The sequence below is a fragment of the Eleutherodactylus coqui genome, chromosome 11 (assembly GCF_035609145.1).
Source record: "Eleutherodactylus coqui strain aEleCoq1 chromosome 11, aEleCoq1.hap1, whole genome shotgun sequence".
Classification (NCBI taxonomy): Eukaryota; Metazoa; Chordata; class Amphibia; order Anura; family Eleutherodactylidae; genus Eleutherodactylus; species Eleutherodactylus coqui.
Window position 1 is genome coordinate 142,131,527 of NC_089847.1, and position 27,221 is coordinate 142,158,747.

The 27,221-nt window shown below is 47.6% G+C and overlaps 1 protein-coding gene across 1 annotated transcript in view; it reads right to left on the minus strand.

The window, feature by feature from the left end:
- ABCC8 (ATP binding cassette subfamily C member 8) overlaps nucleotides 1–27,221 on the minus strand; it is a 166,353-nt gene that overhangs the window by 121,732 nt on the left and 17,400 nt on the right. Inside the window, exons 4-6 of the mRNA XM_066583718.1 lie at nucleotides 22,117–22,283; nucleotides 18,724–18,966; nucleotides 1,150–1,338 (exon numbers count right to left, since the gene is read on the minus strand). Of these exons, the coding sequence (XP_066439815.1) occupies nucleotides 1,150–1,338; nucleotides 18,724–18,966; nucleotides 22,117–22,283 (599 nt within the window). The remainder of the gene's footprint in view (nucleotides 1–1,149; nucleotides 1,339–18,723; nucleotides 18,967–22,116; nucleotides 22,284–27,221) is intronic.

The window sequence follows — 27,221 nt, forward strand, 5'->3', positions numbered from 1 at the left end:
CACCTATTACTAGTACCAGGTGTAGACGCCCTCTATGTACCACCTATTACTAGTACCGGGTGTAGACGCCCTCTATGTACCACCTATTACTAGTACCTGGTGTAGACGCCCTCTATGTACCACCTATTACTAGCGCCGGGTGTAGACACCCTCTCTGTACCACCTATTACTTGTGCTGGGTGTAGACACCCTCTTTGTACCACCTATTACTAATGCCGGGTGTAGACACCCTCTCTGTACCACCTATTACTAGTACCAGGTGTAGACGCCCTCTATGTACCACCTATTACTAGTACCGGGTGTAGACGCCCTCTATGTACCACCTATTACTAGTACCTGGTGTAGACACCCTCTCTGTACCACCTATTACTAGTACCAGGTGTAGACGCCCTCTATGTACCACCTATTACTAGTACCGGGTGTAGACGCCCTCTATGTACCACCTATTACTAGTACCTGGTGTAGACGCCCTCTATGTACCACCTATTACTAGTGCCGGGTGTAGACACCCTCTTTGTACCACCTATTACTAGTGCCGGGTGTAGACACCCTCTTTGTACCACCTATTACTAATGCCGGGTGTAGACACCCTCTCTGTACCACCTATTACTAGTACCAGGTGTAGACGCCCTCTATGTACCACCTATTACTAGTACCGGGTGTAGACGCCCTCTATGTACCACCTATTACTAGTACCTGGTGTAGACGCCCTCTATGTACCACCTATTACTAGTACCGGGTGTAGACGCCCTCTATGTACCACCTATTACTAGTACCGGGTGTAGACGCCCTCTATGTACCACCTATTACTAGTACCTGGTGTAGACACCCTCTCTGTACCACCTATTACTAGTACCAGGTGTAGACGCCCTCTATGTACCACCTATTACTAGTACCGGGTGTAGACGCCCTCTATGTACCACCTATTACTAGTACCTGGTGTAGACGCCCTCTATGTACCACCTATTACTAGTGCCGGGTGTAGACACCCTCTTTGTACCACCTATTACTAGTGACGGGTGTAGTTGCCCACTGTATACCCCCTGTTACTAGTGCTACTCTCCCTGTACCATCTATGGATTGAGAGGTGGCTGATAACAGTGGACACTAGCAAATCCCTCCCATCATCACCCCATGCAGGGACATTACCCGCTGGTGGAAGGTATCGTTATGCTGGCGGAGGTGATGGACGATCCCGGACACACAGAGCGGACCGGCGAACCCCAGCATGTCGGCCATGATGCGGAAGATGCTGCTGAGGACCAGGGGTCTCCCGAATGCTTGGCACAGAGCGCACCAGATGGACCTGGGTCCGGCCGGGCTCACAGAAGACTTGGACTGTGGGAAGGAAGACTCAATGTTATCGTCAGCCATTACACCATAATGCCATTCGTCTACCATACTACAGCCAAAGATGTACAGTTTCGTGGCAATGCCTTTACATTTTTAGGGCCTCTGCTACTGTCAGTGAATGGAAACACTATCATCCACATCATAGGGGCTCATAACCTGCCATAACCTTGTCCTGGTCACACAGCTGAGGACTGACACATTTGATGTATTGCTACATGGTGAAATAACATCTGATCTACTACTAAGTGTCAGGATCAGTGACTCCCGGGGCCTCCGTGCCCGCCCTGCTGGTCCTATCACCTGGGCGGCTGGGGTGTGGCGCAGGAGAGCCCCGGTGCTAGTGACCTCCCCGGGCCGCCGGGGTCCCGGACGCCGGCTCCGGGCACGCACTTCCGTGCTCAGGGGGTGGTGCCTGGGTAGTCGGGTTGCTGGGGATGTGGCGGATGACGTCCCCGTTGCCATGACACCCTGATTAGCATGTTCTGCACTCGCTGCTGGATGTCTGGGTGTCTGCACTCGCTGCCTTATGTCTAGGTCTTGCTGCTGTCAGGCTCCCTGTCCCAATCAGCTGTCGGGGCGGGCGTTCTGACAGCATTTAAACCCCCCAGTTTCCTCCTCACCCTGCCAGTTTGTCTCCAGGCTACACCCGCGGTATTGGATTGTAGTCCGGCTTTTGACCACTTGCTTCGGACCGGACCATGACTTTGCTTCCACATGGCTCCTTGTACCTCGTCTCTCCTGTTGCCGACCCGGATAGCCTGAGCTGCCTTTGTGTGTCCTGGTTTTGTCTGTGTCTGACTCCTGCCCCTCATCCCTAGTTAGTCTAGGGACTGTCGCCCAGTTGTCGCCCTAGGGCTTAGCCTAGGGGGGCAAGTAGGTAGGGACTGGGGTTGCAGGAAGTTTTCAGGAACTCCCAGTTACCCGGACCCTAGCCCCCCGACAGATACACTGGCCCACATTAGGTCAGACACATCTATCCGACCAGCTATGTTAGCTCCTCCTATGGAGGCCGTGTCTGCTTGGGCAATCCAGGTCCAGGGCCTGACTACCTGTCTGCAGCAACCGGAGCAAGTGTTGTCTGCGGCTCAGGTGCAGCCTCCCTCTGTTCCGGTGACAGTTTCGGAGCCTCGGGCTACGCTGCCGGATTTCTTTGCTGGTGAGAGAAAAGAGTTTTTCGCCTTCCGGGAGGGCTGCAAGCTGTATTTTGACCTGCGACCTCACTCTTCTGGCACTGAGTACCAGAGGGTGGGAATCGTGATTTTCCGCCTAAAAGGGAGCCTCAAAACTGGGCTCTCTCTTCACCCTCTAACTCCCCCACACGACAGTCGCTAGACGCCTTCTTCTCAGGTCTGGGTCAAATCTATGATGAGCCCGACCGTTCTGCCCATGCTGTCTCTAAATTGTTGTCCTTGCGTCAGGGTTGGAAGGTGGCAAAGGACTACTGCTCCCAATTCAGACAGCACTGTACTGAGTCGGGGTGGAATGACTCAGCCCTCAAGGACTTGTTTTTGGCCGGCCTGTCCGAAGGCCTCAAGGATCTGCTGGTAGCCCATCCTGAGCCCAACACCCTGGAGCAAGCAACGTTGCTAGCTATTCGAGCTGACCATCGACTGAGGGCCCGACGATCCGCTAGGACCAGTCCAGTCCACCCGGCCTCCCCTGCAACTTCCCCTGTGAGACAGACAACTTCACCTCCCTCCGCTGAAATCCTGGAATTGGGGATGATGTCTCCTAAACAGCTAAGGGAATACCGCCTAAAGAGGAACCTCTGTTTGTATTGTGGAGAGCCTGGTCATCGGATCGCCCTCTGCGGGAAGAAGCCTCGGCAGGAAAGACTTCCGACCCTAGCTAGTTGTCGGGAGGACTATCTAGGACCTAAGGTACTCCCAGTTGTGTCCAGGATGTCCTTGCCCTGTGCCTTAGATTTTCTTTCTTTCTCTCATGCAGGGCAAGCCTTTGTTGATTCCGGGGCCGCAGCAAATTTGGTTAATTTTGATTTTGTGGCTCAGATTTCTGGTTTCTTGGTACGTTTAGATCCTCTGATTCAGGTTTCTGGAATCGACTCTACTCCATTGTGGGTTGGCCACGTCAATCTAGCCACTCCATAGTTCAAATTTACTATAGGAGCCTTGCATACGGAGTCTTGCACCTTCCTCATCATGAAAGACTTGTCTGTGGATATAGTTTTAGGGCTACCTTGATTAAGAGTACACAATCCCGTTTTTAATTGGGACACTGGATCTGGTCAGGTGGGGTCCCCGGTGTACCAATCACATGTGTCCTGTGAGCTTAGATACCTCTGTCTGTAAGGGTGTTGAGTTACCAGACTAGATCTCCAAATTTTCTAACGTTTGTTCCAAGCAGCTATATGAAGTTTTGCCTCCCCATAGGGATTTTAACTGTAAGCCTGATCTGGTCCCTGGGGCCAAACCTCCTAAGGGTCGGATCTACAACATAACTGTCCCTGGGAGGGAGCCCATGAAGAACTATATTCAGGACAGTTTGGTCGAGGGGCACATCCATTCCTCTGAGTCTCCTACTGGTACCCTGGAAATCTCAGAGTCTGAGCCAGAGAGTATTCTCCCCCCTTCCCCCCCGGGGTGGTTTTCGCTGCTGCCTCCTCCGACCTTTCACCTCTTTTACATGCTGCCCAACTAATTGTCCCTGAAGCCCCTCCGGGAGGCAAACTTTTTGTTCCGTTGTCGTTGAGGTTGACGCCTGGTCCAGTCCTAGCTGGTCACCCCGCTATCAGGGGTACTCAGGAACTATTATCCAGTAACTTGTCTTTTTCTTCTGCTTCTGACACTCCGTCTGCTGATAAACTGTGCGCAGTTTGGGCCCAGGGTCGTAGGAACCTTCAGGGTTCCCAGGAGAGACTTCTTGGTTAGGCTAATAAGAAACGCAGGATCTCTGCACCCTTCGTGGTTGGGGAGCAGGTATTACTGGCTTCACAAAATTTGAGACTGAAGGTTCCGTCCTTAAAGGGGTTGTCCCGCGGCAGCAAGTGGGGTTATACACTTCTGTATGGCCATATTAAAGGGGTTGTCCCGCGGCAGCAAGTGGGGGTATACACTTCTGTATGGCCATATTAATGCACTTTGTAATGTACATTGTGCATTAATTATGAGCCATACAGAAGTTATTCACTTACCTGTTCCGTTGCTGGCGTCCTCGTCTCCATGGTGCCGTCTAATCTTCAACGTCTAATCGCCCGATTAGATGCGCTTGCGCAGTCCGGTCTTCTGTCTTCTGAATGGGGCCGCTCGTGCCAGAGAGCGGCTCCTCGTAGCTCCGCCCCGTCACGTGTGCCGATTCCAGCCAATCAGGAGGCTGGAATCGGCAATGGACCGCACAGAAGACCTGCAGTCCACCGAGGGTGAAGATCCCGGCGGCCATCTTCGCAAGGTACGTAAGAAGTCACCGGAGCGCGGGGATTCGGGTAAGTACTACCCGGTTGTTTTTTTTTATCCCTGCATCGGGTTTGCCTCGCGCCGAACGGGGGGGCTATTGAAAAAAAAAACCCCCGTTTCGGCGCGGGACAACCCCTTTAAGACTGGCTCTCCAATGTATTGGTCTGTTTACCATCTCTCAGGTTACAAACCCTGTGGCGTATCAATTGTCCCTTACCGCATCTTAGAAGGTCCACAATGTGTTCCATAAATCCTTGTTAAAGAAGTATGTTACCCCGGTTTTGCTTGTGACCCGCCCTCTCCTACACTTGAGCATGGAGAACTTAAATATGAAGTAGAGAAGATCATTGACGCCAGGCGGGTTTGGGGCTCTATTTAGTACCTGGTCCATTGGAGAGGGTTTGGCCCTGAGGATAGGACGTGAGTCCTTGGGAGATCCATGTGATATAGTGCTACACGGCGAGATCCATGTAATATACCGCTATTCAGAGGAGGGGGGGGGGGCATCAAATATACCGCTACAAAGGAAGATCCATCCAATATTCCGATAAATGGAGCAATACATCAAATATACCACCAGATGGCGAGATCCATCCCATATACTGTGTGGCACCTGGGGGTTGCTCGTTTATAAGGTCGCCATGTTTTCTATGTAGCAGGGTAAACAGCACGTGCCATAAGGCCCTGGAAATCTCTTACAATTCTGGATTTTATTTCATATCACAGCAAGCGCTTGTGAAACATATCACAACTTAGAGTTCACAATCCATGGGGTCTCCATCTTTATTTCCCATCCGGGGCGTCCATAAGGTGTCCTCCCCTGCTAGACCTTCTCACGGGCCTAGACTGGTCAAACACTGGACCTCAGGCCCCAAGTTCCTGACTCTGCCTTTGCAGCCTCTCTCTCTCTCTGGCTGGCAACCAACTTCCCCCTGAGTCTGGCAGGAACTGATTATTTTATGCTACTTCTTGCCATACCCACCAGTGTTCTCTCACCTCTAGTACCTGAATGCCTATATTTGTGCATGCAATAACTACAAACCAAAATCTAAAGCCTCCAGCAGTGTTCAATAATCTAATAATGCTTTTCTTGCCCCACACTTTGCTGTAACTTTGGTGGATGATGTTGGTGTCATTAGATGACACACACGCTTACCGCTGCCGGAACATAATCACATGTGAGTGTAATACATTCAGGGACTGTCAGGAGGGTTGAATGTTACAATGTTAAGTCTATGGGCGGCGCTGCTGTGCTTTAGGCATGTGCTGGAATGAGTGAAGCGTTGCTAAGCAACACTGCATACATTGCTAAGCTGCACCATACACTGCCCACCAAGAATGATAGAGAGACAGACAGAGAGCACGATAAAGAGACACAGTGAGAGAGCAATAGAGACAGAGAGAGAGCGATAGAGAGACAGAGAGAGAGCTAGATAGTGAGCCAGACAGAGAGAGCAATAGACAGAATGATAGAGAGATAGAGAGAGCGGTGGAAAAAACAAAGGGAGAGTGATAGAGAAACAGAGAGAGAGCAATAGAGAGACAGAAAGAGAACTATAGAGAGACAGAGAAACAGACCGAGAGAGTGATAGAGAAACACAGAGAGAGTAATATAAAGACAGAAAGTGATAGAGAGAGAGAGCAATAGACAGACAGAGAGAGCGAAAGACCGAGAGAAAGCGATAGAGCGAGTGATTAAGAGACATAGAGAGAGCGATAGAGAACAAGAGGGACAGACAGAGAGACAGAAAGAGAACAAAAGAAACAGACAGAGTGATACCGAGACAGAAAGAGACAGAGAGAGGGACAGGCAGAAGCAGACAACGCAAGAGACAGATAGAAAGAGAGGACAGACAAACAGAGAGAGACCCGTAAGCTTTCTCATATTAGATATCTGCTCCAAATACAAAGTGACGCTCTAAATCACCTGAGTAAGCAGATTTAGACGCTCACAACCAGCACCGCTGAAACACTTTATGTTCGCCCAGCGCCAGCGGGTCAGTCTAGTAATAATACTCTATTTGTATAGCGCCAACTTGTTCTGCAGCGCCAAACACACCGACCGCCAGTAACTCCCTGCAGCACAAAATAAGGCCAGCTTCACATGAACCGATTACTATTGAGGATTCACAGCAAACCGCACGCCTTGAGAGGTTTGTCCTTCTTCCTTCCCACTCACGGATACGAATTGCGTATTCTGCCAGCGGAGGAAAAATCGCAGCATGCTGTAATTTGCTGCGGATCCTGTGCGGACGGCCTCCATTAAAAGTCAATGCAGGCTGTCTGACCGGCAGCCCATCTGCAATTGACATTACGGATGGACCGCAGGCTGCCATGTCATCGCACAGCGGGGAAAACCAAATATTTAGTTTTGTAAATGTGTACTGACCGATGGCGAGCCCTCATGGTCATCAGCATCATAAACTTTGCAGGTACACGGGGCCGCCGGCCAGGGTTACAGACGGATTCTGCTACGAGAACTCACATGCGGAATTCAGGTCATTTATGTGTAAGCGGCTTTAGGAGAACTAGAGGCTGACAGCTCCTACCTACTTGTGGATGGTCCGCCCTGATAAGCACGCATCCACTCTCCTGCCTGTGCCACTCACTGACCCTGATAAAGGACAAAAGAAAAGCCAACATAGGCGAAAACCAAAAACCTCCCAGAATAAACCTCAGCAAACGAATCTCTGCACTTATCTGAGAGGACCGCTGCAGGAACCACGAAACCAGATCCGTGGACGTCCTCACTCCACAGCAGGAGCAGGCAGCACTGCTAATGAGCAGCACAGAACTCAGGCCAGGAGGGCACTAAACACCCCTTATTACCCCCAAGTGGACATCAACAGCAGACACTCATCAGAGTCTGATAAATGCAGTCAGGCTCAAAATGACACAAATCTACTAGGCCAAAAAATTACCCCCAATGTTGGTGCAGAGGCAGGCAAAGAAAAAAGACGTAGAAGCCAATTTTCCTAATTTAAGGGAAAAAATTATTTCCCGCTTCCAATTTGGCAATCGGAATAATCCCCGGATCACCGATCCCTCTGAGTAATCAGTGGTATACCATGTAATAATGTAACCCTCAAGAAAGATGTCCAGAACCTCTTATATCGTATCACCGTCACCGCATCCTCAGGAGAAAGGTCTATAGTCTCACTGCTCTTACAGTAAAGAACCCCCTTATAGAAACCTTCTATCCTCTAGATCAGTGGTCCCCAACCTTTTTGGCACCAGGGACCGGCTTCAAGCAAGACCATTTTTACAAGGCCCGGCAGGGTTGGGTGGGACATGGGCTGGGCTTTGGTTATATAGGGCGGGGTTATGAAGGGGGTTGGAGTTTAGTGCATTCTTATTTAATTATGACATTTAGAATGTCCTGGCAGTACACACATAGGGCAGTATATAATCTATCCCCCCCCCAAAGCACACACATAGGGCAGCATATAATTTATCTCCCCCCCAGTAATAGACAGCCCCCATCCCTCAGTAATTAGCAGCCTCTCCCCCTGTAATAAGCAGGTCCCCCCAGTAATAAGCAGGTCCCCCCCCAGTAATAGGCAGCGCCCCCCCGCCCAAGTAATAGGCAGCCCCCCCGTAATAGGCAGCCCCTTCCCCTGTAATAAGTAGCCCCCCCAGTAATAAGCAGCCCCCCTAGTAATAAGCAGGTCCCCCCCCAGTAATAAGCAGCCCCCACTCCCCCAGTAATAACCAGCCCCCCTCCCCCATAATAGGCAGACCCCCCTGTAATAGGCAGCCCCCCCCAGTAATAGGCAGCCCCTTCCCCTGTAATAAGTAGCCCCCCCCGTGATAACCAGCCCCCCCAGTAATAAGCAGCCCCTTCTCCTGTAATAAGTAGCCCCCCCCCCCTAGTAATAAGCAGCCCCCCTAGTAATAAGCAGCCCCCCCTAGTAATAAGCAGGTCCCCCCCCAGTAATAAGCAGCCCCCCACCCCAGTAATAGGCAGCCCCCCCTCCCCCGTAATACGCAGCCCCCCTCCCCGTAATAACCAGCCCCCCAGTAATAGGCAGCCCCTTCCCCTGTAATAAGTAGCCCCCACCCCCCAGTAATAACCAGCCCCCCAGTAATAGGCAGCCCCTTCCCCTGTAATAACTAACCCCCACCCCCCAGTAATAACCAGCCACCCCCCCCCTCCCCAGTAATAGGCAGTCCCCCCAACCCATATACTTACCTCCTCCCTGCTGTCGCTCCCTCTCTGCTTGCCCTGACGTCAGTGTGCAGCCCGGAACGCTTCCTCCCCGAGTCCTCTCCTGCGGAACTAATGAGCAAGGGACTTGGGGAGGAGAATCTGGCTGCACAGACGTCAGTGTGTGATCCGGGAACAGCGCGATTACCAGCGGGGAGCTGCAGCGCCCCCGCTGGTAATCGCTTCAGTGGTCAGCGGCGTCGGCACGCCGCGGGCCACATAACACAAGGCAGCGGGCCAGATTCGGGCCGCGGACCTTGTGTTTAAAGCAAAAGTTCCCGGCGGTGCCGCGGACCGGCACTAACCACCCAACGGCCCGGCCCCGATCCGCGGCCCGGTGGTTGGGGACCCCTGCTCTAGATGTAGAGAGCGCCCCCTTGTTACAGTCCTGGTTCTATTAGATGGTGGAAGAGATCTCTGTACTGACCCCTGATATATTATACATAGTTATTAGAGCGCCCCCTTGTTACAGTCCTGGGTATAATAGATGATGGGAGAGATCTCTGTACTGACCCCATATATATCTGTACATAGTTATTAGAGCGCCCCCTTGTTACAGTCCTGGGTATAATAGATGATGGGAGAGATCTCTGTACTGACCCCTGATATATTATGCATAGTTATTAGAGCGCCCCCTTGTTACAGTCCAGGGTATAATAGATGATTGCAGAGATCTCTGTACTGACCCCTGATATATCTATACATAGTTATTAGAGCGCCCTCTTGTTACAGTCCTGAGTATAATAGATGATGGAGAGATCTCTGTAGTAACCCCTGATATATTATACATGGTTATTAGAGCACCCCTTTGTTACAGTCCTGGGTATAATAGATGATGAGAGAGATCTCTGTACTGACCACTGATATATTATACATAGTTATTAGAGCGCCCCCTTGTTACAGTTCTGGGTATAATAGATGATGGAAGAGATCTCTGTACTGTCCCCTGATATATTATACATAGTTATTAGAGCGCCCCCTTGTTACAGTGCTGGTTCTAATACATGGTGGAAGAGATCTCTGTACTGACCCCTGATATATTATATATAGTTATTAGAGCGCCCCCTTGTTACAGTCCTGGGTATAATAGATGATGGGAGAGATCTCTGTACTGACCCCTGATATATTATGCATAGTTATTAGAGCGCCCCCTTGTTACAATCCAGGGTATAATAGATGATTGCACAGATCTCTGTACTGACCCCTGATATATCTATACATAGTTATTAGAGCGCCCTCTTGTTACAGTCCTGAGTATAATAGATGATGGAGAGATCTCTGTAGTAACCCCTGATATATTATACATGGTTATTAGAACACCCCTTTGTTACAGTCCTGGGTATAATAGATGATGGGAGAGATCTCCGTACTGACCCCTGATATATCTATACATAGTTATTAGAGCGCCCCCTTGTTACAGTCCTGGGTATAATAGATGATGGGAGAGATCTCCGTACTGACCCCTGATATATCTATACATAGTTATTAGAGCGCCCCCTTGTTACAGTCCTGGGTATAATAGATGATGGGAGAGAGCTCTGTACTGACCACGGACATATCTGTACATAGTTATTAGAGCGCCCCCTTGTTACCGTCCTGGGTATAATAGATGATGGGAGAGATCTCTGTACTGACCCCTGATATATTATACATAGTTATTAGAGGGCCCCCTTGTTACAGTCCTGGGTATAATAGATGATGGGAGAGATCTCTGTACTGACCCCATATATATCTGTACATAGTTATTAGAGCGCACCCTTGTTACAGTCCTGGGTATAATAGATGATGGGAGAGATCTCTGTACTGACCCCTGATATATCTATACATAGTTATTAGAGCGCCCCCTTGTTACAGTCCTGGGTATAATAGATGATGGGAGAGATCTCTGTACTGACCCCTGATATATTATACATAGTTATTAGAGCGCCCTCTTGTTACAGTCCTGAGTATAATAGATGATGGAGAGATCTCTGTAGTAACCCCTGATATATTATACATGGTTATTAGAGCACCCCTTTGTTACAGTCCTGGGTATAATAGATGATGAGAGAGATCTCTGTACTGACCACTGATATATTATACATAGTTATTAGAGCGCCCCCTTGTTACAGTTCTGGGTATAATAGATGATGGAAGAGATCTCTGTACTGTCCCCTGATATATTATACATAGTTATTAGAGCGCCCCCTTGTTACAGTCCTGGTTCTAATAGATGGTGGAAGAGATCTCTGTACTGACCCCTGATATATTATACATAGTTATTAGAGCGCCCCCTTGTTACAGTCCTGGGTATAATAGATGATGGGAGAGATCTCTGTACTGACCCCTGATATATTATGCATAGTTATTAGAGCGCCCCCTTGTTACAGTCCAGGGTATAATAGATGATTGCAGAGATCTCTGTACTGACCCCTGATATATCTATACATAGTTATTAGAGCGCCCTCTTGTTACAGTCCTGAGTATAATAGATGATGGAGAGATCTCTGTAGTAACCCCTGATATATTATACATGGTTATTAGAGCACCCCTTTGTTACAGTCCTGGGTATAATAGATGATGAGAGAGATCTCTGTACTGACCACTGATATATTATACATAGTTATTAGAGCGCCCCCTTGTTACAGTTCTGGGTATAATAGATGATGGAAGAGATCTCTGTACTGTCCCCTGATATATTATACATAGTTATTAGAGCGCCCCCTTGTTACAGTGCTGGTTCTAATACATGGTGGAAGAGATCTCTGTACTGACCCCTGATATATTATATATAGTTATTAGAGCGCCCCCTTGTTACAGTCCTGGGTATAATAGATGATGGGAGAGATCTCTGTACTGACCCCTGATATATTATGCATAGTTATTAGAGCGCCCCCTTGTTACAATCCAGGGTATAATAGATGATTGCACAGATCTCTGTACTGACCCCTGATATATCTATACATAGTTATTAGAGCGCCCTCTTGTTACAGTCCTGAGTATAATAGATGATGGAGAGATCTCTGTAGTAACCCCTGATATATTATACATGGTTATTAGAACACCCCTTTGTTACAGTCCTGGGTATAATAGATGATGGGAGAGATCTCCGTACTGACCCCTGATATATCTATACATAGTTATTAGAGCGCCCCCTTGTTACAGTCCTGGGTATAATAGATGATGGGAGAGATCTCCGTACTGACCCCTGATATATCTATACATAGTTATTAGAGCGCCCCCTTGTTACAGTCCTGGGTATAATAGATGATGGGAGAGAGCTCTGTACTGACCACGGACATATCTGTACATAGTTATTAGAGCGCCCCCTTGTTACCGTCCTGGGTATAATAGATGATGGGAGAGATCTCTGTACTGACCCCTGATATATTATACATAGTTATTAGAGGGCCCCCTTGTTACAGTCCTGGGTATAATAGATGATGGGAGAGATCTCTGTACTGACCCCTGATATATTATACATAGTTATTAGAGCGCCCTCTTGTTACAGTCCTGAGTATAATAGATGATGGAGAGATCTCTGTAGTAACCCCTGATATATTATACATGGTTATTAGAGCACCCCTTTGTTACAGTCCTGGGTATAATAGATGATGAGAGAGATCTCTGTACTGACCACTGATATATTATACATAGTTATTAGAGCGCCCCCTTGTTACAGTTCTGGGTATAATAGATGATGGAAGAGATCTCTGTACTGTCCCCTGATATATTATACATAGTTATTAGAGCGCCCCCTTGTTACAGTCCTGGTTCTAATAGATGGTGGAAGAGATCTCTGTACTGACCCCTGATATATTATACATAGTTATTAGAGCGCCCCCTTGTTACAGTCCTGGGTATAATAGATGATGGGAGAGATCTCTGTACTGACCCCTGATATATTATGCATAGTTATTAGAGCGCCCCCTTGTTACAGTCCAGGGTATAATAGATGATTGCAGAGATCTCTGTACTGACCCCTGATATATCTATGCATAGTTATTAGAGCGCCCTCTTGTTACAGTCCTGAGTATAATAGATGATGGAGAGATCTCTGTAGTAACCCCTGATATATTATACATGGTTATTAGAGCACCCCTTTGTTACAGTCCTGGATATAATAGATGATGAGAGAGATCTCTGTACTGACCACTGATATATTATACATAGTTATTAGAGCGCCCCCTTGTTAAGGTCCTGGGTATAATAGATGATGGGAGAGATATCTGTACTGACCCCTGATATATTATGCATAGTTATTAGAGCGCCCCCTTGTTACAATCCAGGGTATAATAGATGATTGCAGAGATCTCTGTACTGACCCCTGATATATCTATACATAGTTATTAGAGCGCCCTCTTGTTACAGTCCTGAGTATAATAGATGATGGAGAGATCTCTGTACTGACCCCTGATATATTATACATGGTTATTAGAGCACCCCTTTGTTACAGTCCTGGGTATAATAGATGATGGGAGAGATCTCTGTACTAACCACGGATATATCTGTACATAGTTATTAGAGCGCTCCCCTGTTACAGTCCTGGGTATAATACATGATGGGAGAGATCTCTGTACTGACCCCTGATATATCTATACATAGTTATTAGAGTGCCCCCTTGTTACAGTCCTGCATATAATAGATGATGGGAGAGATCTCTGTACTGACCCCTGATATATCTATGTGTAGTTATTAGAGCGCCCTCTTGTTACAGTCCAGGGTATAATAGATGATGGCAGAGATCTCTGTACTGACCCCTGATATATCCATACATAGTTATTAGAGCACCCCCTTGTTACAGTTCTGGGTATAATAGATGATGGGAGAGATCTCTGTACTGACCACGGACATATCTGTACATAGTTATTAGAGCGCCCCCTTGTTACAGTCCTGGGTATAATAGATGATGGGAGAGATCTCCGTACTGACCCCTGATATATCTATACATAGTTATTAGAGCGCCCCCTTGTTACAGTCCTGGGTATAATAGATGATGGGAGAGATCTCTGGACTAACCCCTGATATATTATACATAGTTATTAGAGCGCCCCCTTGTTACAGTCCTGGGTATAATAGATGATGGGAGAGAGCTCTGTACTGACCACGGACATATCTGTACATAGTTATTAGAGCGCCCCCTTGTTACCGTCCTGGGTATAATAGATGATGGGAGAGATCTCTGTACTGACCCCTGATATATTATACATAGTTATTAGAGGGCCCCCTTGTTACAGTCCTGGGTATAATAGATGATGGGAGAGATCTCTGTACTGACCCCATATATATCTGTACATAGTTATTAGAGCGCCCCCTTGTTACAGTCCTGGGTATAATAGATGATGGGAGAGATCTCTGGACTGACCCCTGATATATCTATACATAGTTATTAGAGCGCCCCCTTGTTACAGTCCTGGGTATAATAGATGATGGGAGAGATCTCTGTACTGACCCCTGATATATTATACATAGTTATTAGAGCGCCCCCTTGTTACAGTCCTGGGTGGCACCCCACTAGTAACAGTGACCCCTCCTATACTGCCCCCTGGGGTACCCCACTAGTAACAGTGACCCCTCCAATACTGCCCCCTGTGGTACCTCACTAGTAACAGTGACCCCTCCAATACTACCTCCTGTGCTACCCCACTAGTAACAGTGACCCCTCCAATACTGCCCCCTGTGGCACCCCACTAGTAACAGTGACCCCTCCTATACTGCCCCCTGGGGTACCCCACTAGTAACAGTGACCCCTCCAATACTGCCCCCTGTGGTACCTCACTAATAACAATGACCCCTCCTATACTGCCCCCTGTGGTACCTCACTAGTAACAGTGACCCCTTCTATACTGCAACCTGTGGTACCCCACTAGTAACAGTGACCCCTGTGCTACCCCACTAGTAACAGTGACCCCGCCAATACTGCCCCCTGTGGCACCCCACTAGTAACAGTGACCCCTCCTATACTGCCCCCTGGGGTATCCCACTAGTAACAGTGACCCCTCCAATACTGCCCCCTGTGGTACCCAACTAGTAACAGTGACCCCTCCAATACTGCCCCCTGTGGTACCCCACTAGTAACAGTGACCCCTCCAATACTGCCTCCTGTGGTACCCCACTAGTAACAGTGACCCCTCCAATACTGCCCCCTGTGGTACCCCACTAGTAACAGTGACCCCTCCTATACTGCCCCCTGTGGTACCCCACTAGTAACAGTGACCCCTCCAATACTGCCCCCTGTGGTACCTCACTAGTAACAGTGACCCCTTCTATACTGCAACCTGTGGTACCCCACTAGTAACAGTGACCCTTTCTATACTGCAACCTGTGGTACCCCACTAGTAACAGGGACCCCTCCTATACTGCCCCCTGTGGTACCTCACTAGTAACAGTGACCCCTTCTATACTGCAACCTGTGGTACCCCACTAGTAACAGTGACCCCTGTGCTACCCCACTAGTAACAGTGACCCCTCCAATACTGCCCCCTTTGGCACCCCACTAGTAACAGTGACCCCTCCAATACTGCCTCCTGTGGTACCCCACTAGTAACAGTGACCCCTCCAATACTGCCCCCTGTGGTACCCCACTAGTAACAGTGACCCCTCCAATACTGCCCCCTGTGGTACCCCACTAGTAACAGTGACCCCTCCAAACTGCCCCCTGTGGTACCCCACTAGTAACAGTGACCCCTCCAATACTGCCCCCTGTGGTACCTCACTAGTAACAGTGACCCCTCCAATACTGCCCCCTGTGGTACCCCACTAGTAACAGTGACCCCTCCAATACTGCCCCCTGTGGTACCTCACTAGTAACAGTGACCCCTCCAATACTGCCCCCTGTGGTACCCCACTAGTAACAGTGACCCCTCCTATACTGCCCCCTGGGGTACCCCATTAGTAACAGTGACCCCTCCAATACTACCTCCTGTGGTACCCCACTAGTAACAGTGACCCCTCCAATACTGCCCCCTGTGGCATCCCACTAGTAACAGTGACCCCTCCAATACTGCCCCCTGTGGTACCCAACTAGTAACAGTGACCCCTCCAATACTGCCCCCTGTGGTATCCCACTAGTAACAGTGACCTCTCCAATACTACCCCTGTGGTACCCCACTAGTAACAGTGACCCCTCCAATACTGCCCCCTGTGGTACCCCACTAGTAACAGTGACCCCTCCAATACTGCCCCCTGTGGTACCCCACTAGTAACAGTGACCCCTCCAATACTGCCCCCTGTGGTACCCCACTAGTAACAGGGACCCCTCAAATACTGCCCCCTGTGGTACCTCACTAGTAACAGTGACCCCTCCAATACTGCCCCCTGTGGTACCTCACTAGTAACAGTGACCCCTCCAATACTGCCCCCTTTGGTACCCAACTAGTAACAGTGACCCCTCTAATACTGCCCCCTGTGGTACCCAACTAGTAACAGTGACCCCTCCAATACTGCACCCTGTGGTACCCAACTGGTAACAGTGACCCCTCCAATACTACCCCTGTGGTACCCCATTAGTAACAGTGACCCCTCCAATACTGCCCCCTGTGGTACCCAACTAGTAACAGTGACCCCTCCAATACTGCCCCCTGTGGTACCCCACTAGTAACAGTGACCCCTCCAATACTGCCCCCTGTGGCACCCAACTAGTAACAGTGACCCCTCCAATACTGCCCCCTGTGGTACCCAACTGGTAACAGTGACCCCTCCAATACTGCCCCCTGTGGCACCCCACTAGTAACAGTAACCCCTCCAATGCTGCCCCTGTCATATCCCACTAATAGTGGTTACCCCTCCAATATTAGCCCGAAGGTACCACACCAGTAACAGTGACCCCTCCAATACTGCTTCAATGGTACCCCACTAGTAGCCCCTTCAATACTGCACCCTGTGGTACCCTGCTTGTCCCCCCCAATACAAAACCCCTGTGGTATCAAATTAAAAACTCCTCCAATACTGCCAGCTGTGGTACCCCACTAGTAACAGTGACCCCTCCATTACTGCCCCCTGTGGTACCCCACTAGTAACAGTGACCCCTCTAATACTGCCCCCCTGTGGTACCCCACTAGTAACTGTGACCCCTCTAATACTGCCCCCTGTCGTACCCCACTAGTAACAGTGACCCTTTCAATACTGCCCCCTGTGGTACCCCACTAGTAACAGTGACTCCTCCATTACTGCCCTCTGTGGTACCCCACTAGTAACAGTGACCCCTCCAATACTGCCCCCCTGTAGTATCCCACTAGTAACAGTGACCCCTCCAATAATGCCCCCCGTGTCACCCCACTAGGAACAGTGACCCCTCCAATACTGCCCCCTGTGGTACCCCACTAGTAACAGTGACCCCTCCAATACTGCCCCCTGTGGTACCCCACTAGTAACAGTGACCCCTCCAATACTGCCCCCTGTGGTACCCCACTAGTAACAGTGGCCCCTCCACTACTGCCCCCTGTGGTACCCCACTAGTAACAGTGACCCCTCCAATACTGCCCCCTGTGGTACCCCACTAGTAACAGTGGCCCCTCCACTACTGCCCCCTGTGGTACCCCACTAGTAATGGTGACCCCTCCAGTACTGCCCCCTGTGGTACCCCACTAGTAGCAGTGGCCCCTCCACTACTGCCCCCTGTGGTACCCCACTAGTAACATTGGCCCCTCCAATACTGCCCCCTGTGGTACCCCACTAGTAACAGTGGCCCCTCCAATACTGCCCCCTGTGGTACCCCACTAGTAATAGTTACACCATTACTGATAGGATATTGTCAAGTCTCACGACCTTCTGTACTCCAGTCAGTGGCTGTCCCCAGTGAGTACCACAGGAATGGCATTGGAGGGGTTACTAGTGGGGTAACCCAGCAAGCTCCCCTGTATAACCTTGTTCTTATCACTAGCTCTTGCTCCTCGTTCCGAATTAGCCCCTCCCTGTTCCTTGATTGAATACAATAAATAGTCAGACCAGCGCCGCAGTGCCTTATCAGGAAAATATATGGGGCAGTGTAATAATTGAGTGATTGCACACTCACCTGGTGCAGAGGGGATTTCCCACATGGGGATCACACCTGCAGCTGTTGTCCAAGTTTGCTTGTAAGGTTGTTCTTTTCCCGTCCAATGTCCAGGGGTACTGGTGGTGCCTCCAGGAGAGTGCGACACCTCTGTAGTACCCGGGGTCTTGGCAAATGTAATCCAAGTAGAAAGAATAATTCTCCGTGCTCCTCGGGTACGGATTTAAGTAACAATCAGTGACCAATAGGTCCATAGTATTGTCAGGGTATTTTATGCCGCTTATGCCATACAACACGTTTCGGTGTATTATAACGCCTCTTTCAAATATTCCTCCCTGGCCCTGCCACTGCACCAGCATGTGATTATTCTGCTCCCCAGCATTGATTGATCAAACTCCACTTCTGCCTGCTCCTCTGCTATTGCTACAAGACCTCCTGATACTGACTTCTGGCTTCCCTTCTGACTACATTACCCGCCTTATCCCTCTGTACTGCAAACTGAGACCTGTCTCATCCCTGACTGCTCTCCAGACCTGTGGCTATTACACCTGAGGCTCCAACCCCGTGCACTAAACCACCATACCATCTGATATACCACTTCATGGCGAGATCCATCTGACATACGGCAACATGGGGAGATCCATCTTATATGTTACTCTGGGTGATATCTCCAGTAGGCTCTGATTTCTGTACATGGATGACTCTCCAGTGATATTTAACGTGTTGATGCCTCACTGTGCACCAGCCACCATGTAGCGGTCATGGATGTGTGGATTGCTCACCTTTTGTGCTTGGAAAGCCTGGTTGAGGAGGAGATAGTTGGTGACAGCCCGCATGGCTATGGGCAATTTTCCGATTGCTCTCAGGTCGATGGGCTTCTTGTGCGCTGTCTTAATAAAGGTGTTCATCCACCAATATGTCCCTTTGGAGAGGAGGTTGACAAATGGCTGCAGGAAACGCACCCCCAGATCCTGCAGGTCCTCGGGGGGCTTGACTTCCTTAGGACATTTGTAGAAAACATATCTCTAATAAAAAAGAAGAGCCAAAATAAATAAATAGAGATGGAGGAACAACGTAGAATCTATACAGAATAAACACATTCAGATCGGTTATATTCTCCTCAGTATATACACAGCGGGGAGGTAGATTCTCCTCAGTATATACACAGCGGGGAGGTAGATTCTCCTCAGTATATACACATAGAGGGGAGGCAGATTCTCCTCAGTATATACACATAGAGGTGAGGTAGATTCTCCTCAGTATATACACACAGAGGTGAGGTAGATTCTCCTCAGTATATACACACAGAGGTGAGGTAGATTCTCCTCAGTATATACACACAGAGGTGAGGTAGATTCTCCTCAGTATATACACATAGAGGTGAGGTAGATTCTCCTCAGTATATACACACAGAGGGGAGGTAGATTCTCCTCAGTATATACACACAGAGGTGAGGTAGATTCCCCTGAGTATATACACACAGAGGGGAGGTAGATTCTCCTCAGTATATACACATAGAGGTAAGGTAGATTCTCCTCAGTATATACACATAGAGGTGAGGTAGATTCTCCTTAGTATATACACACAGAGGGGAGGTAGATTCTCCTCAGTATATACACATAGAGGTGAGGTAGATTCGCCTCAGTATATACACATAGCGGTGAGGTAGATTCTTCTCAGTATATACACATAGAGGTGAGGTAGATTCTCCTCAGTATATACACACAGAGAGGGGAGGTAGATTCTCCTCAGTATATACACATAGAGGGGAGGTAGATTCACCTCAGTATATACACATAGAGGGGAGGTAGATTCTCCTCAGTATATACACATAGAGGTGAGGTAGATTCTCCTCAGTATATACACACAGAGGTGAGGTAGATTCTCCTCAGTATATACACATAGAGGGGAGGTAGATTCTCCTCAGTATATACACATAGAGGTGAGGTAGATTCTCCTCAGTATATACACATAGAGGGGAGGTAGTTTCTCCTCAGTATATACACATAGAGGTGAGGTAGATTCTCTTCAGTATATACACATAGAGGGGAGCTAGATTCTCCTCAGTATATACACAGATAAAGATGAGGTAGATTCTCCTCAGTGTATACACATAGAGGGGAGGTAGATTCTCCTCAGTATACACACAGAGGTGAGGTAGATTCTCCTCAGTATATACACATAAAGGTGAGGTAGATTCTCCTCAGTATATACACATAGAGAGGATGTAGATTTTCCTCAGTATATACACATAGAGAGGAGGTAGATTCTCATAAGTATATACACATAAAGGTGAGGTAGATTCTCCTCAGTATATACACATAAAGGTGAGGTAGTTTCTCCTCAGTTTATACACATAGAGGTGAGGTAGATTCTCCTCAGTATATACACATAGAGGTGAGGTAGATTCTCCTCAGTATATACACATAGAGGGGAGGTAGATTCTCCTCAGTATATACACAGAGAGGTGAGGTAGATTCTCCTCAGTATATACACAGAGAGGTGAGGTAGATTCTCCTCAGTATATACACATAAAGGTGAGGTAGATTCTCCTCAGTATATACACATAGAGAGGATGTAGATTTTCCTCAGTATATACACATAGAGAGGAGGTAGATTCTCATAAGTATATACACATAAAGGTGAGGTAGATTCTCCTCAGTATATACACATAAAGGTGAGGTAGTTTCTCCTCAGTTTATACACATAGAGGTGAGGTAGATTCTCCTCAGTATATACACATAGAGGTGAGGTAGATTCTCCTCAGTATATACACATAGAGGTGATATAGATTCTCCTCAGTATATACACACAGAGGTGAGGTAGATTCTCCTCAGTATATACACATAGAGGTGAGGTAGATTCTCCGCAGTATATACACATAGAGATGAGGTAGATTCTCCTCAGTATATACACAGAGAGGTGAGGTGGTTTCTCCTCAGTATATACACATAGAGGTGAGGTAGATTCTCCTCAGTATATACACATAGAGGGGAGGTAGATTCTCCTCAGTATATACACATAGAGGCGAGGTTGAGTCTCCTCAGTATATACACATAGAGGTGAGGTAGATTCTCCTCAGTATATACACATAGAGGGGAGGTAGATTCTCCTCAGTATATACACATAGAGGGGAGGTAGATTCTCTGCAGTATATACACATAGAGGTGAGGTAGATTCTCCTCAGTATATACACATAGAGGCGAGGTTGAGTCTCCTCAGTATATACACATAGAGGTGAGGTAGATTCTCCGCAGTATATACACATAGAGGTGAGGTAGATTCTCCTCAGTATATACACATAGAGGGGAGGTAGATTCTCTGCAGTATATACACATAGAGGTGAGGTAGATTCTCCTCAGTATATACACATAGAGGTGAGGTAGATTCTCCTCAGTATATACACACAGAGGTGAGGTAGATTCTCCTCAGTATATACACATAGAGATGAGGTAGATTCTCCTCAGTATATACACATAGAGGTGAGGTAGATTCTCCTCAGTATATACACATAGAGGTGAGGTAGATTCTCCTCAGTATATACACATAGAGGCGAGGTTGAGTCTCCTCAGTATATACACATAGATATAATGTCCCTAGGCTTTATGATGTCTGAGATAAAAACTCTATCATGTACCGAGGATTTTTGCACAATTTTTATAGACTTGAATAATGGAGTTGTGAGCTCTTATCTGTTCCTCTTTATGACCTAAAGAACGCCCCTGCTGAATTTCATGTTTGTACGACACTGGGAAGTTAGAGAATAAGTGTGAGCCTGTAAGACTCCTGTCCACGGGGATGGGGGGAGGGGGTTTCATTGCGATTCTCCGCTCACGGCTGGCAGCACGCAGCGATTTGCCACGATTCTCCCTGGTCTGCCTATCTGTCAGATAGGCTGACTAGCGGCGATCCGTCTGCCGGCTCCTGCTCCCAGGTGGTGGCTCCCATGGCGGAGATCTGCCGCAGGATACCGCAACGCCCGTGTACAGGCAGCCTTAGTCAGTCATTGAGACAGTCAGTCATTGAGTCAGTGAGTGAGGTCCTTCGCCTATATATACAGACATCCCCGCACACATGATATACAGAGAGGTCTTATACATACACACCCATAGTATAAACACTAACTGATCAGCCATAACATGGTGGACATCTTGGGGGTCTGTGACATCACTCACCCGCACTCTGATGACATTGATCTCTACCACCAGCAGCAGGCCATACAGGATCGCCAGTAGTCCGGTGAGGCAGAAACGCAACTGCAGAAAGCCAACGCCGTTGTCACAGAATTTCACGAACTTGATGGTTTTGGTAACAAATGCTAATGTCCAGTACACCAGTAATGCTGGGGGAGGGAAGAGATCCTGTTACAAACCATAGTATTGCATCGGTAACACTTAACTATACAGTAGACTGCCTCTCCACACTACACAGACCTGTATTATCTGCTGTACAGTAGACTGTCTCTCCAGACTGCACAGACCTGTATTATCTGCTGTACAGTAGACTGTCTCTCCATACTACACAGACCTGTATTATCTGCTGTACAGTAGACTGTCTCTCCATACTACACAGACCTGTATTATCCGCTGTACAGTAGACTGCCCCTCCATACTCCACAGACCTGTATTATCTGCTGTACAGTAGACTGTCTCTCCATACTACACAGACCTGTATTATCTGCTGTACAGTAGACTGCCCCTCCATACTGCACAGACCTGTATTATCTGCCGTACAGTAGACTGTCTCTCCATACTACACAGACCTGTATTATCTGCTGTACAATAGACTGTCTCTCCATACTACACAGACGTGTATTATCTGCTATACAGTAGACTGTCTCTCCATACTACACAGACCTGTATTATCTGCTGTACAGTAGACTGCCCCTCCATACTACACAGACCTGTATTATCTGCTGTACAGTAGACTGTCTCTCCATACTACACAGACCTGTATTATCTGCTGTACAGTAGACTGTCTCTCCATACTACACAGACCTGTATTATCTGCTGTGCGACTGCCTCTCCATACTACACAGACCTGTATTATCTGCTGTACAGTAGACTGCCCCTCCATACTACACAGAAGTGTATTATCTGCTGTACAGTAGACTGTCTCTCCATACTACACAGACCTGTATTATCTGCTGTGCAGTAGACTGTCTCTCCATACTGCACAGACCTGTATTATCTGTTGTAGAGTAGACTGTCTCTCCATACTACACAGACCTGTATTATCTGCTGTACAGTAGACTGCCCCTCCATACTACACAGAAGTGTATTATCTGCTGTACAGTAGACTGCCCCTCCATACTACACAGAAGTGTATTATCTGCTGTACAGTAGACTGTCTCTCCATACTACACAGACCTGTATTATCTGCTGTGCGACTGCCTCTCTATACTACACAGACCTGTATTATCTGCTGTACAGTAGACTGTCTCTCCATACTACACAGACCTGTATTATCTGCTGTACAGTAGACTGCCCCTCCATACTACACAGACCTGTATTATCTGCTGTACAGTAGACTGCCCCTCCATACTACACAGACCTGTATTATCTGCTGTACAGTAGACTGTCTCTCCATACTGCACAGACCTGTATTATCTGCTGTACAGTAGACTGTCTCTCCATACTACACAGACCTGTATTACCTGCTGTACAGTAGACTGCCTCTCCATACTACACAGACCTGTATTACCTGCTGTACAGTAGACTGTCTCTCCATACTACACAGACCTGTATTATCTGCTGTACAGTAGACTGCCTCTCCATACTACACAGACCTGTATTATCTGCTGTACAGTAGACTGTCTCTCCATACTACACAGACCTGTATTATCTGCTGTGCGACTGCCTCTCTATACTACACAGACCTGTTTTATCTGCTGTACAGTAGACTGTCTCTCCATACTACACAGACCTGTATTATCTGCTGTACAGTAGACTGCCCCTCCATACTGCACAGACCTGTATTATCTGCTGTACAGTAGACTGCCCCTCCATACTACACAGACCTATATTATCTGCTGTACAATAGACTGTCTCTCCATACTACACAGACGTGTATTATCTGCTATACAGTAGACTGTCTCTCCATACTACACAGACCTGTATTATCTGCTGTACAGTAGACTGCCCCTCCATACTACACAGACCTGTAGTATCTGCTGTACAGTAGACTGCCCCTCCATACTACACAGACCTGTATTATCTGCTGTACAGTAGACAGTCTCTCCATACTACACAGACCTGTATTATCTGCTGTACAGTAGACAGTCTCTCCATACTACACAGACCTGTATTATCTGCTGTACAGTATACTGTCTCTCCATACTGCACAGACCTGTATTATCTGCTGTACAGTAGACTGTCTCTCCATACTACACAGACCTGTATTATCTGCTGTACAGTAGACTGCCCCTCCATACTACACAGACCTGTATTACCTGCTGTACAGTAGACTGCCCCTCCATACTACAAAGACCTGTATTATCTGCTGTACAGTAGACTGTCTCTCCATACTACACAAACCCGTATTATCTGCTGTACAGTAGACTGTCTCTCCATACTACACAAACCCGTATTATCTGCTGTACAGTAGACTGTCTCTCCATACTACACAGACCTGTGTTATCTGCTGCACAGTAGACTGTCTCTCCATACTACACAGACCTGTATTATCTGCTGTACAGTAGACTGCCTCTCCATACTACACAGACCTGTGTTATCTGCTGCACAGTAGACTGCCTCTCCATACTACACAGACCTGTATTATCTGCTGTACAGTAGACAGTCTCTCCAAACTGTACAGACCTGTACTATCCGCTGTACAGTAGACTGTCTCTCCATACTACACAGACCTGTATTATCTGCTGTACAGTAGACTGTCTCTCCATACTACACAGACCTGTATTATCTGCTGTAAAGTAGACACTCTCTCTATACTACACAGACCTGTATTATCTGCTGTACAGTATACTGTCTCTCCATACTGCACAGACCTGTATTATCTGCTGTACAGTAGACCGTCTCTCCATACTGCACAGGCCTGTATTATCTGCTGTACAGTAGACCGTCTCTCCGTACTACACAGACCTGTATTATCTGCTGTACAGTAGACTGTCTCTCCGTACTACACAGACCTGTATTATCTGCTGTACAGTAGACTGTCTCTCCATACTGCACAGACCTGTATTATCTGCTGTACAGTAGACTGTTTCTCCATACTACACAGACCTGTATTATCTGCTGTACAGTATACTGTCTCTCCATACTACACAGACTTGCATTATCTGCTGTACAGTAGACTGTCTCCCCATACTACACCGACCTGTATTATCTGCTGTACAGTATACTCACTTTATACTACATAGACCTGTATTATCTGCTGTACAGCAGACTGTCTCTCCATACTACACAGACCTGTATTATCTGCTGTACAGTAGACTGCCTCTCCATACTAAACAGACCTGTATTGTCTGCTGTACAGTAGACTGCCCCTCCATACTGCACAGACCTGTATTATTTGCTGTACAGTAGACTGTCTCTCCATACTACACAGACCCGTATTATCTGCTGTACAGTAGACTGCCCCTCCATACTGCACAGACCTGTATTATTTGCTGTACAGTAGACCGTCTCCCCATACTGCACAGACCTGTATTATCTGCTGTACAGTAGACTGTCTCTCCGTACTACACAGACCTGTATTATCTGCTGTACAGTAGACTGTCTCTCCAGACTGCACAGACCTGTATTATCTGCTGTACAGTAGACTGTCTCTCCATACTACACAGACCTGTATTATCCGCTGTACAGTAGACTGTCTCTCCATACTACACAGACCTGTATTATCTGTTGTACAGTAGACTGTCTCTCCGTACTACACAGACCTGTATTATCTGCTGTACAGTAGACTGTCTCTCTATACTTCACAGACCTGTATTATCTGCTGTACAGTAGACTGTCTCTCCATACTACACAGACCTGTATTATCCGCTGTACAGTAGACTGTCTCTCCATACTACACAGACCTGTATTATCTGTTGTACAGTAGACTGTCTCTCCGTACTACACAGACCTGTATTACCTGCTGTACAGTAGACTGCCTCTCCATACTGCACAGACCTGTATTATCTGCTGTACAGTAGACTGCCTCTCCATACTGCACAGACCTGTATTATCTGCTGTACAGTAGACTGTCTCTCCGTACTACACAGACCTGTATTATCCGCTGTGCAGTAGACTGTCTCTCCATACTACACAGACCTGTATTATCTGTTGTACAGTAGACTGTCTCTCCGTACTACAAAGACCTGTATTATCTGCTGTACAGTAGACTGCCTCTCCATACTGCACAGACCTGCATTATCTGCTGTACAGTAGACTGTCTCTCCATACTACACAGACCTGTATTATCTGCTGTACAGTAGACTGCCCCTCCATACTACACAGACCTGTATTACCTGCTGTACAGTAGACTGCCCCTCCATACTACAAAGACCTGTATTATCTGCTGTACAGTAGACTGTCTCTCCATACTACACAAACCCGTATTATCTGCTGTACAGTAGACTGTCTCTCCATACTACACAAACCCGTATTATCTGCTGTACAGTAGACTGTCTCTCCATACTACACAGACCTGTGTTATCTGCTGCACAGTAGACTGTCTCTCCATACTACACAGACCTGTATTACCTGCTGTACAGTAGACTGTCTCTCCATACTACACAGACCTGTATTACCTTCTGTACAGTAGACTGTCTCTCCATACTACACAGACCTGTATTATCTGTTGTACAGTAGACTGCCCCTCCATACTACACAGACCCGTATTATCTGCTGTACAGTAGACTGCCCCCCCATACTACACAGACCTGTATTATCTGCTGTACAGTAGACTGTCTCTCCATACTACACAGACCTGTATTACCTTCTGTACAGTAGACTGTCTCTCCATACTACACAGACCTGTATTATCTGCTGTACAGTAGACTGCCTCTCCATACTACACAGACCTGTATAATCTGCTGTACAGTAGACTGTCTCTCCATACTACACAGACCTGTATTATCTGCTGTACAGTAGACTGTCTCTCCATACTACACAGACCTGTATTATCTGCTGTACAGTAGACTGTCTCTCCATACTACACAGACCTGTATTATCTGCTGTACAGTAGACTGTCTCTCCATACTACACAGACCTGTATTATCTGCTGTACAGTAGACTGCCCCTCCATACTACACAGACCTGTATTATCTGCTGTACAG